At 43.4% G+C, this 18,411-nt stretch overlaps 1 protein-coding gene across 4 annotated transcripts in view; it reads left to right on the forward strand.

The window, feature by feature from the left end:
* The first annotated feature begins 930 nt into the window (after positions 1-930).
* Positions 931-18,411, forward strand: part of GRM8 (glutamate metabotropic receptor 8) — a 744,073-nt gene continuing 726,592 nt past the window's right edge. For 3 of the 4 annotated variants that reach the window (XM_046019994.1, XM_046019996.1, XM_046019997.1), the window contains exons 1-2: positions 931-1,030; positions 11,363-12,187. In XM_046019994.1, the coding sequence (XP_045875950.1) occupies positions 11,678-12,187 (510 nt within the window). In that variant the 5' untranslated portion in view covers positions 931-1,030; positions 11,363-11,677. Of the gene's footprint in view, positions 1,031-1,618; positions 1,694-11,362; positions 12,188-18,411 lie in introns of those variants that run through there. The other variant, XM_046019995.1, reaches the window with a different exon arrangement.

The following is an 18,411-nucleotide window of genomic DNA, read 5'->3' on the forward strand; positions in this document are numbered from 1 at the left end:
CCCTCCTGCGCAGTGCCGCAGCGGGACCGTCCTATGTCCATGCTCGAGCTCCGCGGGCTCGGTAAAAGGCGCCCCCCGAGACCCTCGGGAGCGAGGGTGGGGGAGACAATCGCCGGAGCCGCGAGCAGGACAAATGGCCGAACAGCTGCGCCGCGCGAGGTAAACTTTGCAGGGGAACTGCGCGGCTGGCGGGCTTTACTTTGCGCACCCCCGAAGAGAAAGCGTGTGGCGACACTTGCCCTCGACCATGTATTCTTCACGGTGACCCTCTCCGGAGCTGGGCTCCTGAAGGAGAAGCCCAGGCTCGCGGTCCCGGCTGCCGGCTCCGCGTGGCCGTCGTGCGGCGCCTTCCCGCCCGGGTTCGGGCTTGCGGCGCAGTCGGAGCTGCTTAGCTCCCTCACTGCCATATTCTTCCTTCCCTCCGCTCGCACTTCTCCCTGCCTCCCCGCCACTCCCCACCCCCCACCGAGTCTTTGGGTCCTCCCTCTTCTGCTGGGGGCGGGGCGGGTGCGGGGAGGGGGGTGCTTTTTTTTTTTTTTTTTTAAATCAGAACTATTGGCATTTCTGGTCCCGGCGTCGCTGCGGGCTCAAGTGATGTAGCGCGGAGGGGAATCCGTCAGCCGACCGTCCCTCTCTCCGCCCGCGCCGGGTTGGCTCAGTGGCACCGAAATCCAGGGGCTCCCGCCCCTCGGGGTTCCTCCTCCTGCTTCCAGGGGAGACTCGTTGGCGCGAAGCGATTGGCGATCCCGGACGCGATCCCGGCCTTGGCTCCCCGCGCCGCGCCGGGTGAATGGCCGCGGGCGGAGGATCGGGAGGCGCCGGGCGCAGACCAATCGCGGCCGCCGGTGGGAGTATTTGTTATTCACATGGAAGACATTTGGCGCCGGCCGGGCAAGCTCAGCCCCCTCAGCCCAGAGACCAGCCACAAGTGCGGCCGCGGTGCGTGCCTCGCGCGGCGGCGGCGGCGCCGCTGACATGGAGCTGCGGGCCCCCCGCGGGCTTCCTCACCGCGCCCTCTGCGGGGAGCAGGGTAAGACGCGCCGAGCAGCCGAAAGAGGAAAAGAGGACCAAGTGCCGAACCACCGGGGAAAAACGCCCCCCGCCCCCGAATTTCCCCCAAAGGTTGTGCTTGCGGAAAAAGGAGAATTCCCCTATTTTATTCTCCTTTCCGTTTTCTTCTTTAAAACCGTGGAGGACAGCCAGGTGCACCGTTTCTTCACCGATCACTTCAGTGATTTGTTTTTCTTGGGCACAAGTAAATGGCCTTGCACACCAGAGTTTGGGAGAGAACTGGCGGGCGGAGGTGACGGGAACGGGGGGCGAGGGAGAGTGGGCACCAGGGGGCGAGGGGCTGGCCGGGCATTGGAGCTTGATTGGGTATCTGTTGATTTTACGTTGCAAAGAACAAGGCAGCCACCCCTCTTGTCTTCCCGTGATTACATTCCAGTGAAGAGGTTCAGAAAAGAGGAAGGCTTAGCTTGGAACTCCCAAGGCTTGGAGATGTGAGCCCCCAAAAGTTTAGTCGGCGAATGAGAGACTGAAGGGTGTCGGGAAGGGGGCAGGAGCGCCTAGGGTGCTCTGGTGGGGCGTGCGGCGGCAGGATTTTAAAGCGCTCTCCCTTGGATTGCCTGCCCTGGGTGACCTCCTGGACCTGCCCTCGCGGATTCCGGACTTGCCCCGCCGAGATGACGAGGTACCAACGTTCTGCAAATCTAACGGGAGGGATTTCCGAAGTTAGAGGCTTCCGGGATGAGTTGGGGTAACCCCCGCCTTCTTCAGAGCGGGGCTGGATGAATATCTAACCAGAATCTAGGGAAGACCGGAGTCGCGGGAGAAGCCTGCTGATTTGGGGGTTCTCGAGAACCCCTTCATCCCTGCTCCTCTGCCTTGAGTTTGGTATTTTACGAGTTAGCCCGGCGGGGTTGGCATCCCCCCCCCCCCACCTCTGTGGCTTTTGGGAAAACACTGGAGTTCCCTGTTCTCGTGGGGGTAGGGGAGAGGAGGAATGGTCTCAGGGATTTTGAGTTTAAAGAGCAAAGGCAGATGCGCCCGACAGCTCCTTGGAAGCACCTGAGGCCAGAGTGGCCCCAGTTTCGGGCGGACCGCGGGCGCGCGGGGCAGGCAGGTGGGGCGGGGGCGCTCGGGGTCCCGCAGCGCTCAGAGGCTGGATCCCGGGGCGTGCTGGGGGACTGGGGCCGCGCTGGAATACCCCAGCGGCGCGGAAAAGACAAGAGAAACCAGGTACTTCTAAGGCCCTGGGCTCTATCGAGAGCCCGGGTTCAACAGCCAAAGGAACCGAGAAGGAAAAGGAAGATGCAGCGGGGAAGAGGGGAGCGGGGGCGGGGTGAGTGGCTGCCGGCTGAGGTAGAGGTAGAGATAGAGACAGAGGTAGAGAACCCTATGAGCCACGCGGATAGCGAGCCCATCTGCTCTGCCAAGCAGCTCGGAGATCCCTTGAGGTTCATACAGTTGGTGAAAATATAACCGAATCACCGAAAACCCAAAAACAAAACCCAAAGCAAACAAAAAACCCGTCTGTCTGACATCCTCCCTTGGTGCAAATGAAATGCAGAGGGGTGTGCAAGTCGCCCAACGGCGCAAGACGGCACCCCCACGCTTCCCTGAAGAATTGTTTCCCTCGTGGTCCAAATTGCAGGGCCTGGGGTCAGAGAGGGTCTGTGCGCCCAGGATGATGGGGGTGAAAATAGACCCACCCGCCCGCCGCAGTCACCCAAGCCCCTCAATCTCCGAAGCTAGTCCTGCTGGGGAAGGGAATGCCCTATTTGCCATTTGAGGGTGATCCTTTCTTACGGACTTGACGACATGGGAGTCTCTCGAACACCCAGGGATAGGCTACCATCTCGGCTACTACTGCGATTGAGTACAAATCCTGCCAACTGACTGGAAAACAGGGCTGGTGGTGGAGATATTGACAAGAAATATCATAAAGAGTAGAAATGCATTCTGATAATAGCTTATATTTTGCTTGAAAGAAAAAACAAGAAGGGAAAGAGCCACCAGCAGGTAGATCTTGGATAAACAGCTTATTGCACTTGACTATAATTTCCATTTTCCGTTATGAAATTGTTTGTCAATAATTGCAGATGGCTACAGAAACCACTTTAGTTTACCCTGGTCACTAGCTTGTGAATAATGTCTTGAAAAATCTCTGTAGGAGACAGAATCAGCTATGTGAAATTCATTGCCCAGTTCTTGAAAATATGTAGCTTGATAATTTTGAAGAGAAAAACCTTATCCATTGGGGAAAATGAGTAAGGTTTTTAAATGCAATTTTCCCATTTTAGAGTCAACTACAGGTTGCATCATACCTGGGATAAAGACAGCCTTCTTGCTTTTAAATCCCGGATATGGAGAGCAATAGCTCAGGAGAAGCTCTCCAGGAGAGGATTTACCCAGAATAAAGAAAAAGATGCTGAGAACACAGCTCTATATGGTTATTTAGGCTCTGTTTGTTCTATTTGGTTTGTGCTGGCTAGTTCTGTCCTACCATGCTCTCTTTGCAAATTATGACTATTTGAATAATTCTAAAAAACATCTAAACACAAAAGGAATAGATAAAAGGAAGAGTTGAGTTTCTATAAGTGTGACAAAGTTAGAGGTCTGGAGAGATGTGCTCTTTTCAAACTTAGCTGAGCAGGTTGGAGCTGCTAAGGGGCTGGTTTAATTGGTGTTTATGCAGCAGACAACAGGCTGACATTCACGATGGCAACATTGTGTGCCAATCTTTGTGTAAGAGTGTGCCATTGTCTTCAGGCATGAGGCACAGTACACTGCACACACAGACGCCAGCTCATGTTTTTTGTTCTAAGTCTTTCCTACTGTCTTCCTCCTGTGGTTAGAATGCCCCACACAAAGAGGACCTTGCCTTTACTTGGGAGAGTGGAGTTGTTCTGTTTCAGTGTCTTAAAAGGAAGATGCTGCACGGTTTTATGTTTTAATTGGATCCATAGCAAAGACCTGGCCACATCTCCATGCCTGTAGAATAGGCTGGCTTTTGAAGGTTCAGGAAACTATTGCTGTTTTCTTGGTAGAACCTGATTGGACATCACCAGACTCACACATGTAGTTTTCTTGCAAAGGACAGTTATTCCATGTTGTTCCAGGAGAGGATGTGAACAGACTCAGCCAGCTGAATCAATTGTTTTTATCACAAGAATGGGTTTTCTGTATGCTAGGAATTTAGATTTGATTTCCGTTTTTCTTCCTTTCATCTGTCTGTCAGTCCCTCCTGCTCTCCCTCCCTCCCTCCCTTATGCCCTCCTTCCTACCTCTCTCTCTTTCTATCTTCCTTCCTTCTATCACTTTCCCTCTCCCCTCCCTACCTCATTCCTTTCTTGGCTCAGAAAGATGTTTTCTTTTCTTTGCTTTTCATTTCTACTTGGTGCTTTGACAAGTTGTGATGGACTCGTTCACTGACTAAGGACCTTGAGCATAATGTATTATACTAGGACCTGCCTTCTGAGTGGCAGGCATTGCTGTTGGAGTGATTAGAGGGACACTGCTGAAAGGCTACTGATTCATGATAACTCCCGGCTTTGACTTGTTACATTACTAATTTTAACCATTTGTTACATTATTAGTTTTAACCACTTGTTACATTACTAGTTTTAACCACTGTTAGAGACATTTCTTTGGTAAAGAAATTATGGATCTCTTGGAAATTGTCTTACAAATGCAGATGTTCCAGGTCAAGGGATGATGCTAATGCATCTTTAAATTTTGATACTTGTTCATGAATCACCTCAGTCCCTAGGGAGGGCTAAGATAATGGGAGAATCAGGTCATAAGAGTGTGACTTATAGGACACATCAGCACTGAGGAAGGGAAGAGATACAGGTCTGGAGGAGGAAGGGGCAGGTGAGCACAAGTGGGAAGATAGAGGAGATCCCAAGAGGAACATGGGGAGATTATTGAGTGTGTGCGTTGCCAATTTTATACTTTTCCAGGCAAGATTATGTCTAAAGATAGAAATCTATTGGCTATTTGTTGGCTCACTTTTCCAATGGTAATAACCCTTTGTGGTAGAAGCTCTGTGTTATATCTTGTATACAACTTAGGAAGGTTTCCTACTGTCCTCTTTTCATTGCAGAAGAATATCTTGTCACCACTTCCTTCGAATAGCCGTTTGGATGCTCCAAGTGTCCAGGTCAGATGCTGTACTTCCGCTGACTTCCTCTGGGGTCCTTCTTTCCAATTTTCCTCCAGTCTCCTTTGATTCCTTAGATACATGACTTGTTAGGGTCTGGCTGGCTTTGAGTGTGATGGTAAAGTGGTTTTTTCAAGTCTTCTAAGCACAAAACACTAGTAAAATCTTTGAATTCCAGGACTAATTGTTAAACTAAGGGATAATTGTTAAACTAATTTATCCCTGCACATCCTTAAGCACTTGGCAATTTATAGAATACTTTTATGTACATTATTATATCATTTGACTTCACAGTCTTGGGAGGTGACCAGAAACCATTCCTCAGTTTCGAAACAGAGAAACTAGTTCCAGGTGAAGTGATTTCCCAATGCCACATAGCAGATACTGGGTGGTGGGGGGAGGAGTGGGATTAGAATCAGAGACTTCTTGAACCCCAGGATACCACACTCATGTGCACATTGTCTGTCATGGTCTCCTGAACCTAGGGGGCGTGGAATGAGGGAAAGAACATAGCAGTAGTCCTGTATTTGAGTTCTGCCCAAGATTTTGGACACATTCATATAATTTTTCTGTTTTTAGTTTCCTCATCTCTCAAATGGGGGCCATGATACCAATTTTACAGGTGTGTTTTGTGGAGGAAGTGAGATCTTGTGTGTGAGGCTCCAGGTACACTGTGGGCATTCAGTAAGTGTTGGTTTCACTCCCTTTCCCTCTTCTTATATGATACATACATACTGTAAGACTGACTTCTCATTACTTTAACTGTGGTCTTTTTATGCAATAGCTATGTTATTGGGAAAAAAGCTGCACAAATTGAATTCTACTAAATCAGATTGCATTTTAAATGCATGGGGGATTTAGCTATTTAAAGGAAACCTGTGGTGAATTCTTTTGTAATGCAAATAATCACCGTCTAATTTATCTGTTTAGTAAGTTGAGCTTCTAATGTATCAGATTTTCTTAATATGGGGTTTGCTTGTACAGAAGAGTTTTCACAACCCTCTCTCACTGATGGGAAGAAGTCAGCTTGCAAACAGAGTCAGTTATTGTGTTGAGCTGGCAAAGCCTTGCTCTGGTGTTTGAGCATAAACTCATTCCCTTATTATTAAATAATAGAATCTCAGAATGGGAAGCTGGAAGATACCTTAGAGATCATATGGTCCATCTCCCTCATTTCACAGATGAGGAAATGGAAGCACACAGAGGTGAAGTGACATGTTCAGGTCACCAACCAGTGACCTTCAAACAAAGATCCAATTCCAGCGTTGTCAGGGGAGGGCTGTGTCTGGAACCCATCCTCACTCTGGAACACACCCTCCCCTGAGGTTTCAGGGCCACGCACACATGTTCTAGTATAGAAGATCATAGACAAATGTGATCCGTTTCCCAAAACAACTGAAAAGAGCTGCAAATATGGGCAGTTTCAGGTGAAACTGCTAGATTTGCAATTTTGAGTTGATGACAATATTCAGCTTAACCTTTTTGTTAAAGAGCTGAATGGAAGCCAGCCTAGGGATGCTGTTTGGCCTTTTTATGAGGGGAAAAAAATATTACAGTTCTTGGCTAATTAGATTCCTCAGTGAGGATTTTACCGTATCATGTCTTAAAAGCACTTGCCAAGTGTTGGAGGAAGACCTGCTAACAGACCTGTAGGGCCCTATGTGGGATGCTGGGTTTGTTCTCATTGGCATGAGGCTGGCCAGGAAACCTGGGTTTGTAGCAGGAGTTTGGATAGACTGTATCTGATATCCTCAGCCCTTCGAGGGATTTGGAAGTTACCCTGCTCTAGAAAATGCCCCCAGATTGTCTTCTCCTAATTTCTCCATTATTTTTCTTAAAGAGCTAACCATTGAAGATCTACATGTTTCTGAAAGATTTCAGTGGAGGGGATGGGCCTTCATACTCACGTGTCAGCCAGTGTCTGTAGCACTGAGGGCTTTCTAAAGGACAGGACCCAGCTTGGGGGCCTGAGGATTTTGACAGCGGTGCCATTTACTAGCTCAGGGCTTTGGGCCATACTCAACCTTTCTGGGCCTTCTTCTCTCATTTCTGTAAGAGCTAATGATGGATGTATGAAAATTCATGAGCTACTGTGTTACACACTTGGGTCTTTGGTACAGAGGAAGTATGTAGAAAATAAAGAGAAACAGAATTCCGGGCCCTGGTCCTTGAGGAGCTGTCCTTACTGCTGGCCTTTCAGGAAACAAGGGCCCTCTTAGGAGGCCCCAGACTCATGTTCCAGCCAGAGGCCTCCTCCCTGGACCAGCAGGGACTTTTGGTGAAGTGCTAATGATGTATGATGTTTCTTGTACCTAACCCTGGCCAGGAGGGAGAGAACCTGTAGGGCTTCTAGGGTTAATGTTAAGCCTCCTCATAGGTTGTGAAGCCCTTGCTGTGGACTGAGAAATAGTGCAAGGCGTCTGCTCTCCTTGGAGGCTGATTTCAAGATTGCAGACCTCACACCTCCTTGAAGAAATCCATTAGCATGGGTGAGGTTTGTACCCATTCCCAGAGAAAGGTCCATTTGAGAGAAAAACTGTTTTATTCTAAGCCAAGCACAGGACACGAAGGAGAGCTATTTAGTTCGGTTGTATGAAAAGGTCATTATTTCTTTAAAACTCATTGACTCTAAGAGGGATGAGTTTAGATTAAAGCTTAGAAGTATTGCATAAGAGTAAGATTAGGCAATGTAAGATTATACAATGAAACTGAATTTATGTGGTTTTCTACAAACTTTGAAATTTATTTGTCCTTAAAATTTATTTTATTTTTTTTTAAAGATTTTATTTATTTATTTGATATACAGAGATCACAAGTAGACAGAGAGACAGGCAGAGAGAGAGGCAGAAGGCTCCCTGCTGAGTGGAGAGCCCGATGTGGGGCTCCATCCCAGGACCCTGGAATCATGACCTGAGCCGAAGGCAGAAGCTTTAACCCACTGAGTCACTCAGGCGCCCCTTGTCCTTAAGATTTAAAAGGAAAACTAGGGGCGCCTGGGTGGCTCAGTGGTTTAAAGCCTCTGCCTTTGACTCAGGTCATGGTCTCAGGGTCCTAGGATCAAGCCCCGCATCGGGTTCTCTGCTCATCGGGGAGCCTGCTTCCTCCTCTCTCTCTCTCTGCCTGCCTCTCTGCCTACTTGTGATCTCTGTCTGTCAAATAAATAAATAAATAAAATCTTAAAAAAAAAAAAAGGAAAAAACCTTGCAGTTGTCAAGAGTCTGATTTTTTTTATGACGTCATATCAAAATTTTGAAATAACTGCAATATTTCAGTATTTTATAAGTGGTTCTGATTTTAATTTAATTTTGAAAAAATTTATTTATTTGTCAGAGAGAGAGAGTGTGAGTGAGTACACAAGGAGGGGGGCAGGCAGAGGGAGAAGCAGGTTCCCTACCAAACAAGGAGTCCCATGTGGGACTTGATCCCAGGATCTGGGGATCATGACCTGAGCCAAAGGCAGATGCTTAACAGACTGAGACACTAACGCGTCCCTTGATTTCAATTTTAAAGTGACAAAATTCAGTAAAAACCTCACCAACTGGGCAAATATAGAAAAAGATATTCTGTCTTAGTGGAAAATGAGTTACAGACTAGATTAGCAATGACAGCTCTTGTTTACTGAGCATGTAGCCTGGACCAGGTGCTGTGTTTCTGTGAGTGCTGCATGGCAGGTTCCGGGTTCTGTCGTCCCTTCACCAACAAGAAACCCAGGTGTTCGAGAGGTTATGCACCATTAATTCTATGTTGCAGGGGAGGGAACTTAAGCAAAAATTCAAGTGAGCTGTCCAATCAATAATAACCAAAATGGAACATCTCATTTTCCCTTTAATTGCATTCACCCACAGAAGAAAATGATTCCTGCCTCACTGTTGCTCATCCCCAACCTTCCCTTAACTTAAAGCTCTAAACAGACCTATGAGATGCTAAGGAAACTAAAACATTATTTCAAACACAAATACTTTTATAAGAAACTCAATTTTATTTCAGGACTATACAGTGAGTGGAACTAGGTTAATGCCACATAAGCAGGGAAGGATGATTTGTAATTAACAGATGGACTGTTTTTATGTTTGTATAATTGAAAACCATTTACTCTTTTAAGTACGTAGGAGTGGCTTGCTGTAATGAAGAAAGGCTGGTCTTTGGAGAACAACAGGTGTCCTTCCCCTCCCCCTTAAATGTTTCTCCTTCACATATCCATTTATTCTGTGCTCTGTCAGAAAGGATATGCTAAGGGTCAGCCTAGCCATGTGGACTTGGTCTCAAGCTCTAAATTAGTGGTCAGAATTAATGAGGTTTTACTGTCTTATAACTGGTCTTCCTTGTGAAACTGTAAAACATAATCCTACATCTCTTAATGGGTGGTTGATGTAATTTATGGTCCATCACTTAAATGGTTTTAATCCAGAAAGTCAAGTTGACTTTCTGAGTGTTTCCTTTTGTGGAATGCCCAAGGTCAGGCTATTGTCAAATCACAGATTTCCTGAGGGAGAAGTAGCTGCTAGGAGAATTGAACATGAGGGAATATCAGTCAAGTGGTGAGAAAAAACAGAAAAGGATTTGGGGGATAGAACAGAGGGAATCTAGGGCTTAGCCTGTGTCAGGAGGCCGGTAATGCTTGTCACAGGCAGAATAGAACCATCTCAGCAGAGTGGGCTCTGTTTCTGAGTATACTCCAGGTGTATGCACAGAAATCCAGGGCAGTGGGCTATGATGAGCCAGCCCTCTTTCCTAACCCAAAAGTGAAAAAAGTGCAGCTTTCTCTGAAGGCTTTTGGACATATGTTCAGTTATCCTCTAGGGAGGCAGTATCCTTCCTTCGGGACAGGGAGGATAGAAGGAAAATTTTATGAATTGGAAATTAAACAAGTGAATGCAAAATACAACCAAATGTTGGCTGGCTAGGTTCGAGGAGAATTGTCCAAATTTCAGGTTTCAAACATTATATATATATACATATATATATATATATATATATATATACATATATATATATATATATATATATGTATATATATATAATGTTTATATTTAATATATATATTTAATATATATTATATTATATTATGTTTATATATTATAGATATATATATATTTGTTAGATACGACCATTAGATGAACCATCCTGCTAAAACAAGTTGGTGCTGTTTATTTGCTTAATTATAAGTGTGTTTCAAATATCAGATTCTCTTATGTTAAGTCAGTGCTTGGTTTCAGTTAAGCCTCCTCAAAGGTCCTTTGGAAGAACCTCATGGAATTCTTTAAGATTGAAGGTCCTAAACTTTTTCTCTAGATTTGCTGGTTAGCCATTTTCATTTTAGGTTATTTCTAGCCTTGATGAAATAACTGGTTTCCCCCCTGAGTCAGACAAAATTAAGAAGCTCTTCAGTTGATCTCCAGCTCTGATTTGCTCCTTGTGATCCAGGGATCAAAGAATGTTTCCTTTCAGCACTGTGAGAATACCCATTGCTTCCACCCCAACAAATTCATAGGCATATCTTCACATATAACCCTCCTCATGTGTCTCTTTTCAAGTCTTTGTTTTGTTATCAGAGAACAAGAAGATAATTTATACAAAATAGCTGACATTTTATGTTAAATCTTTTCACAAGCTATAAGATGTATACATTTTGGGTCTTTTGATTTCTTTCTTTCTTTCCTTCTTTCTTTCTGTGATTGAATAATCACTTTTTTCCCCACTGGGAAATCTGAGGCACCAAAAAATGTCATTAACAGATGACTGGCTTGTTGAATACATCACAGAAAATAAACTTACATTATGATTTTTTGGACACCATTTAAATGCTAAATTCAGACAGCCGTATAAAGTAAAAACAGATTTGAAAAGAAATAATGCCATCAATCACAGGATTTTTACCTGCATGGAAATTGGATTTATTGAAATAAAATGGTAAACAAAAATACTTCGTTGCTCGGGAGAATCAACCTAGTTTCTGATACTTTTCTGTTTCCCTTGCTCCAAAAGTGTCATCAATCTCTGTTTCGATGCAGTGCAGCCAGGTGTTCAGAATCATAGGGGACAAAAAAAAAAAAAAAAAAAAATTAGTTTCTTACTGAATAGGGGAAATGAAACAAACAAACAAAAAAAAGAGGTTGGTATAAACAGGGCTTAAAAATATGAAAAAATGTAGACCCGTTGAACTGAACCCTCTTTTTCCCTTCCCCTGCCCCCCAGGAATAATTCTGCTACAGGGCTGACTTCAAGGACGTGAATTGTTGACCTCATCCCACCTTCAGAACCTCAGCTGTTATTCTAATTTTTGCACCATTCCAGGCAAGTTGACTTTGTATGGAAATAAAATTGAACCTTAGGGGTCTGATGGATATTCACTGTGACATTCAAATCAAGAAAACTTGCTGAAACACACAGAGCCTTTTCCCCCATGGGCCCTGATGGTAGCCTCCAGAAGGTGCAGCCTCTGGTGGTCCGCCTTCTTCTGTGGCAAGAATAAACTTTGGGTCTTGGGTTGCAACACCACCTGTGGAGAAAATGGTATGCGAGGGAAAACGATCAGCCTCTTGCCCTTGTTTCTTCCTCCTGACCGCCAAGTTCTACTGGATCCTCACAATGATGCAAAGAACTCACAGCCAGGAGTATGCCCATTCCATACGAGTGGATGGGGACATCATTTTGGGGGGTCTCTTCCCTGTCCATGCAAAGGGAGAGAGAGGGGTACCTTGTGGGGAGCTGAAGAAGGAAAAGGGGATCCACAGACTGGAGGCCATGCTTTATGCAATCGACCAGATTAATAAGGACCCTGACCTCCTCTCCAATATCACTCTGGGTGTCCGGATCCTTGACACGTGCTCCAGGGACACCTATGCTTTGGAGCAGTCATTAACGTTCGTGCAGGCATTGATAGAGAAGGACGCTTCCGACGTGAAGTGTGCTAATGGAGATCCACCCATTTTCACCAAGCCTGACAAGATTTCTGGTGTCATAGGTGCTGCAGCAAGCTCCGTGTCCATCATGGTTGCTAACATTTTAAGACTTTTTAAGGTAGGTAAACGCATTGTCTTTCTGACCATTGTGAAAAGACAATAAATTGTTCTGACTCCAACCATGGGTTTAAGAAGAAAGTGACCATGGTGAAGATGTTCACAGACCTTCTCAAGGTCACCCAGGTTCCTCAAATAGATGATTCTGTGACTGGGTTCATACATGTGTTGATTTAGTTAGTTAGTTTGGATTAGTTGTGACTCCCCCCCAACCACCACCCTGAACAAACAGGTGATAATTTCTATTGAGTCCTTCACCTCTTTCGGTATCTTCCTTATTGAATAGCTCATTGTAAGTCAAAGCAAGTGTTTTTAAAGAGTATAATGAAATCTGAGCACATTTTTCATACAAAGCATTTTTATGGTGTTTGAGATATAAGATAATTTACTTGGTGAAGCTTCTTTAAAGTGGGATGCTCTGTTATGACAAAAGTTCCTATGTGAAGAAACAGTATTTGTTACTAACATGTAGATGGGAGTGACACCCTGGGATATAATATGGCCATAAAATTGTCAGGTTTATAATAACTACAGTAGAGCAGAACCTCATTAATTCAGACTGCTCTGATGCACACTTGGAATAATTATATTTCTTATTGAGTTAAAAGTTCAACTTTAGCAGGATAATTCAAGCCTTTCTGATATAGGTTTGATGATCTACTACCTATAAATTGCATTTATATATTGAATAAAATTGACAAAATAATGTATGGAATAATACTTTGAAAAGTATGAGGTGCCATAAAAATAAAGTTGTTGTGACTCGCCATCTTTCATTAACTTTCTCATTTTGCTTGTTAATATCTATTATGAAGTGTTCTATAATAGATAATTTTTAAAATTGAAAATACTTTTCACTGGTTTCTTAGTAGGACTTGACTTTTCCAACTTAATCGGAATTAATGAGGCTTTGTTTTATATTGTGAAAAACGGTTCCTCTGCATATTAGACTTAAAAACATTAAAGGAATATGGAGAAGTTGGAAAGGTGACAGCTATGGTGACAAAATTGAACAAACTGATGGAAAATTTCACAAAAAAAGATGAAAGGGATTGAATCAAGGACTCTTGGATTGGAAGATATCTTGGGGCACCATGGAGTCTGGCTCACTTTGTATGCTGGAATCTTCTTTGTAACCTCTCCCTAGGTGGCTGTCCAGGTTCTGGATGAATCCCTTTAGTTTAGAGGACAGAATGCTAAGAGGCAGCTTAATGACTATTTTCAGATTGATGAAATTTTCTGAAATGAGGATGCTGCTGAGCAGAAGCTCTCTGTGTCTAAGGGGTATTGAAGAGGCATAGAGCGCTGGAGACATTTGGAAGGACATTAGGAAGAGTCTCTTGGCAATGAGAAGGACACAAGATTAAAATAGGCAGCCAAAGGTGCTCTAATTTGTCATTTCTAGAATAATTTCCCTTGGGCTAGCTGACCCCTTGCTTGGAGACAAGACGAAGACCAGGATTTTCCAGATGTCTCTCCCCACATCCTGGGATCTAGGATTTCTCTCACAAGTCTCAGTTCTGAGCTGCATGCCATTTTGTGCTCTGTGATGGTGTCTAGATTCAGCCACTTTCCCACCATCTTTTTCCTCTCTGACTTGATTTCTTTTCCCACTTGCTCCGAAGCATCTCTTTTCTGTTTTTAACTCAGTAACTGTTGCTTAACAACATCCACTTTTATTTTATTTTTTTTAAAGCTTTTAATTTTAATTCTGTTGGCATACAGTGTTCTGTTAGTTTCAGGGGTACAATATAGCGATTCAACAATTCTGTACATTACTCAGTGCTCATCATGATATGTGTACTCTAATCCCCATTACCTATTTCACCTATCCCCCTTCCCCCTACTTCCCCTTTGGTAACCATTAGTCTGTTCTCTATAGTTATGAGTCTATTTCTTGGTTTGACTCTCTCCGTTTTTGAGGTTGTCTCTCTCTGTTTCCTTTACAACATAAGATGAGAGAAAGCTTCATTAGAATCTTCTCCCTTCCTTTTGTTACCCTTCTTTAAACACTAATTCTTGTTCCCTTTAGTCCCATCATAATTCCTGTGAATCCCATCCCCTTCCTATATAGTCTGGTGGCCAGCCAAATATAGACAAGGAGTAGAGTATTGGTGATAATTGCTTCTCTGAGCTTTTTAAAGCATGTTGACGTTAATTTTACATTAATAGAATCAGCTTATCTGTAAAATGGGGATAATAACATTATGTTAGGCTTTTGGATGGATTTAAGGAGAAAATGCAGGTGAAGGGTTCCACCAGTACCTGCCCATCCCCTTCACCTCCTTGAGCTGCCAAAGGGAACTTCAGGCCACTGGAAGGGTGGGTTTGGTTTTTAGGTAGGCTGGATTCCCTTTGTTCTGTTCTGTCATCGACTGGCCAATTCTCTTTTTACTGTCTTGGGTGGTTCTGGAGGGACCTTAATTGCCCAGGTGGGGGAATTACCATTGACTCTTTGGGCAGAGCCCATTGTTGCAGGCCAACACTCAAGACAGTGGTCAGCACATGAGAGGGCTGTTCTTGCCACCCTTGACCAAATCACAGAGAGTGGGTGACTTTTAGTCAGGAGGGGGTATTGTCTATGGTGAATATCATAACTAAAATCAGTACACTGGCATAGACTGAGCATTTATTATGTGGAAGCAAATGTATTTATTAACCAAATTACTGGGGCTTGAAAAATGTGTGTGTTTCAAAAGTAAGTGAGAGACTGGAGGTGCGTAGCCTGTCTTCCAGCTGAACCTAGAGCCACACGCATGTGAATTTGATGATAACTTTTATTGTTTGGCTACTTTAATTCACCGTGATGAATTACATGAGACTCTAGCTAGCACTCTACACTGATATTAAGAATGAAATGATGATAATCATTCTTGGAATAGAAAATGTTTCACTTTATGTGTCAATGTATTCTGTTTAAACATGTATCCTAGGATTGCCATGAAGTATTAGTATAGTTAGCAAAGGAATGTTTAGCAAATTAGTGCATTGGAGATTGGCTTACAATTTCTTTATGAAAAGTAATAGTGTGATAAAGCCAAATGCTATGATTTAAATAAAGGTAAATATTTAGGACAGTTTTTTTGGAGTTTGGACCCCTTCAGGATGGCATAACGCCCATAGAATCTAAAAAGATGAGCAGATATCAATATATTGCCACTTATTCCTAAATTAATGGAGTTAAAAGAAGGTAGTTCCTCTTGGTTTGAAGTGGACTCTGAGAAACAAACTGAGGGTTTTGGAGGGGAGGGATGGGAGGTTGGGTGAGCCTGGTGGTGGGTATCATGGAGGGTATTGCATGGAGCAATGGGTGTGGTGCATAAACAATGAATGCTGGAACACTGAAAAGAAATTAAAAAAATAATTAAAAAATAATTAAAAATTAAAATAATTTAAAAATAAATAAAAGTTTAAAAAATATACAAACAATGAAATGTGATGATAAAGGATAAACAAGGTCCTAATTAATGAATTTACTCAATTTCCTGCCCAACAATGAACATTAGCTGAGGTCTTGAGAGTGTAGCTGACACCTGTTTTAAAATTCTGTAGAAAATACTTGTGCTAAAATTGGAAGTAATATCCAGATGTCTTAGTTCTCTTTTTTTGGACAACCCTGGAATAGCCTTATCTTCACCTGCTATATCTGTCTGGGCTAAGCTGTGTGGGAGACAAGGGCCTCCAGGCATCTCTCTCTTCCTTCAGCCTTGTTCTCCCTGTGGCTGCTACTCCTGTCCCCCGTCTCCTTCTATGTTCTAATCGAAGCCTGGTTTCAGGAAAGGAGCTCTGTATTATCAGTCATCTGCATATAGTATGTCTATGTGTAAGTCAGGAAGATTCTATTTTCTGCAGGATCACTAATAGTGGGATGAAATAATTTGTCTTTATGAAGGGGATTCAGACATGGGTTGGAGAAGTTCATTCAGCTCCCCCAGCGGAGACTACACCTCGTGGGTGGCCACCTCCTTTGCCCAGGAGTACAGCTGGCTCTACTCTTCTGTAGCGGGAAGAGATGTTCTATTTTTGCTTCTCTTCCTATCAAAACCCAGAGACAAATGAAAATAAAATTAAAAAAAAAAAAGCCAGCTTCTAATTTCAGAGGAGAGTTGGACAGGGGGTTAGAGCTAGAAGCTGTCCTGTGGTCTCTGCCCATAAGACAATGAATGCTCTACTAAACCAGTGATCTTCAGCCCCATGAGGTGGGGTTCATACCCTTCTCTGTCCTCATTGCCCCAGTGGGGTGTGTTGGCTTATCAAAATGACTGCAGAGGCTTTTCAAATGATAGGACCCAATGTGTGAGTATATGCCTCCCCCAGCCCCCTGGGAATCATGTCTATGGACTGAAGTGTTTCTCATTTCTTAGGTGTGTTGGGAGTGAAAACAATTTGGAGAGCCACAGATGAGGACTTTAAGGATCTGAACTTTTTAGAAGCACTGCTGTGCCTTAAAACACACACATGTCATAAACGGGTTGCTATGAGGGCAGAGTGTTCACTTAGGTGGACTGTTTAATCTTTACAGCAAGTTAATGGTTTTAGATAATAGTGGTATCAGTTAGGATAATGTGATATGTAGCTGCAGAATAGCAAACCCAGAACCGCTTCACCCTACGTATCCAGAGGTGAAAATGCCACCCTGGTGGCTCTTGTATTGCAGAGAGACCAATGAAAAGAGGGGCTGAGCTCTCAGAGATTGTGTAGTTTAGAAAGAACTAAAAAAGAATGAAGGGGCTTTTGGAAATGTTGGCTGGGAAGCCCATAAATCAATTTTTTTTAAAAAAAGCAAGTTTGAGGAATTTGCATATGCTTTGTAAAAAGCTCAGATTTTCCCCCCTTTCTAGAACATTTTCTACCCCCTCCTTTAAATTAGAGCAATTCTATTCCTCGGAACACTAATCATATACTTACTTTGAGCAAGGATTGAATGTTCTCAGTTAAAAATAGCACATCAATGCTTGGAGGTAACCACTCACATTAATGTCCACATAGATGCATCTGGGTCATAAGAGGGCAGTGTCAGATATAATTACTCTCTCTCTTCTTTTTCTAGTTAACATTACCTAGAGAATGAGCTTTCTACTCTCAAAGGATAGAGGTTAGGAAGTTTTTAGTGTATACTTCCCAGAGCAATCAAATGAGACTTAAATAGAAATCCATTTTTGGGTGGGAGAACTTCTTTACATGTGCAAGTGGTCCAGTTATAAATGGCTAAAATTGACTTTAATGTGAAGAAGCTGAAGTACAGTGAAACATCCCATTACCCTGGAAGTCTTCACCGACATTGCTATGTTTACAAAGATAGGTTTCTTTCAAGAGACTCTACTAATTGTAGCAACTGCTTCCATAAAGCCAAGCATTTTTGTGAGTCATTTATCGCATACAGTGGGCTTTATTAACTGTAAACTCAGATGAAGTAAATCTGCCCTAGTCAGGCTCATCTTGGTTAGATGGACGGATCTATGAGCCCGATCAGTAAACTCAGGAGGAGGTAACATTTCATGTTAAATATTACTCGATGGTAAATAGATAACGGCAAACTGAAAGAAAAACTCCTTAAATCAATCCTTTGCCGTGGTAGCAAGCTCTAATTTAACTTTGTGAAGAGCCCACTCGCCTCAGATGCAAGGTGAGGGGTGTTCTCCCTGATAGTGGTTCTACGTGGGAGTACTGGGGAAGCGACCATTGTCCATGGTCACTGGATTTGTAGCGACATAGAAATATTTATAAAAATATATAAAATTTATATAAGTAAATAAATAAAATGTGAACTTGGTAATGTCACTTCCCTTTTTAACATTCTTTAATGGCTATCATTAACCTCAGGATGAAGTCTACCTCCACTTTGGGAAGTCTTTTCTCACTTCTCTTGATGAGATTAAGTTTCTTTGTTAGGTGTACAGAGTTCCACTAGAGCAGGATGATATTTTGCTATATATGAGGGCACGTATCTCTTGCTTGTTGCTGTATTTCCAGCACCTAGCATGGATCTAAGAATCCAATAAATGTTTGCCCAACGAACGAACGAATGAATGAATGAACTGTATCTCTCTATCTCCTTCATCTCTACTCTCTCCCTCACCCCAATCCCAAACATTGGAAATAGTCTGTGTTGGGTCGATAGGACAGAAATGGAATTTTATTTATTTTACTTTTATACTCTTTGAGAAAAAGGAACAGAAGGAGGAAGAAGGGGGGAAAGAAGGAGACATAGTATATTTCGGGAGT

Source organism: Meles meles, chromosome 10, assembly GCF_922984935.1.
Source record: "Meles meles chromosome 10, mMelMel3.1 paternal haplotype, whole genome shotgun sequence".
Classification (NCBI taxonomy): Eukaryota; Metazoa; Chordata; class Mammalia; order Carnivora; family Mustelidae; genus Meles; species Meles meles.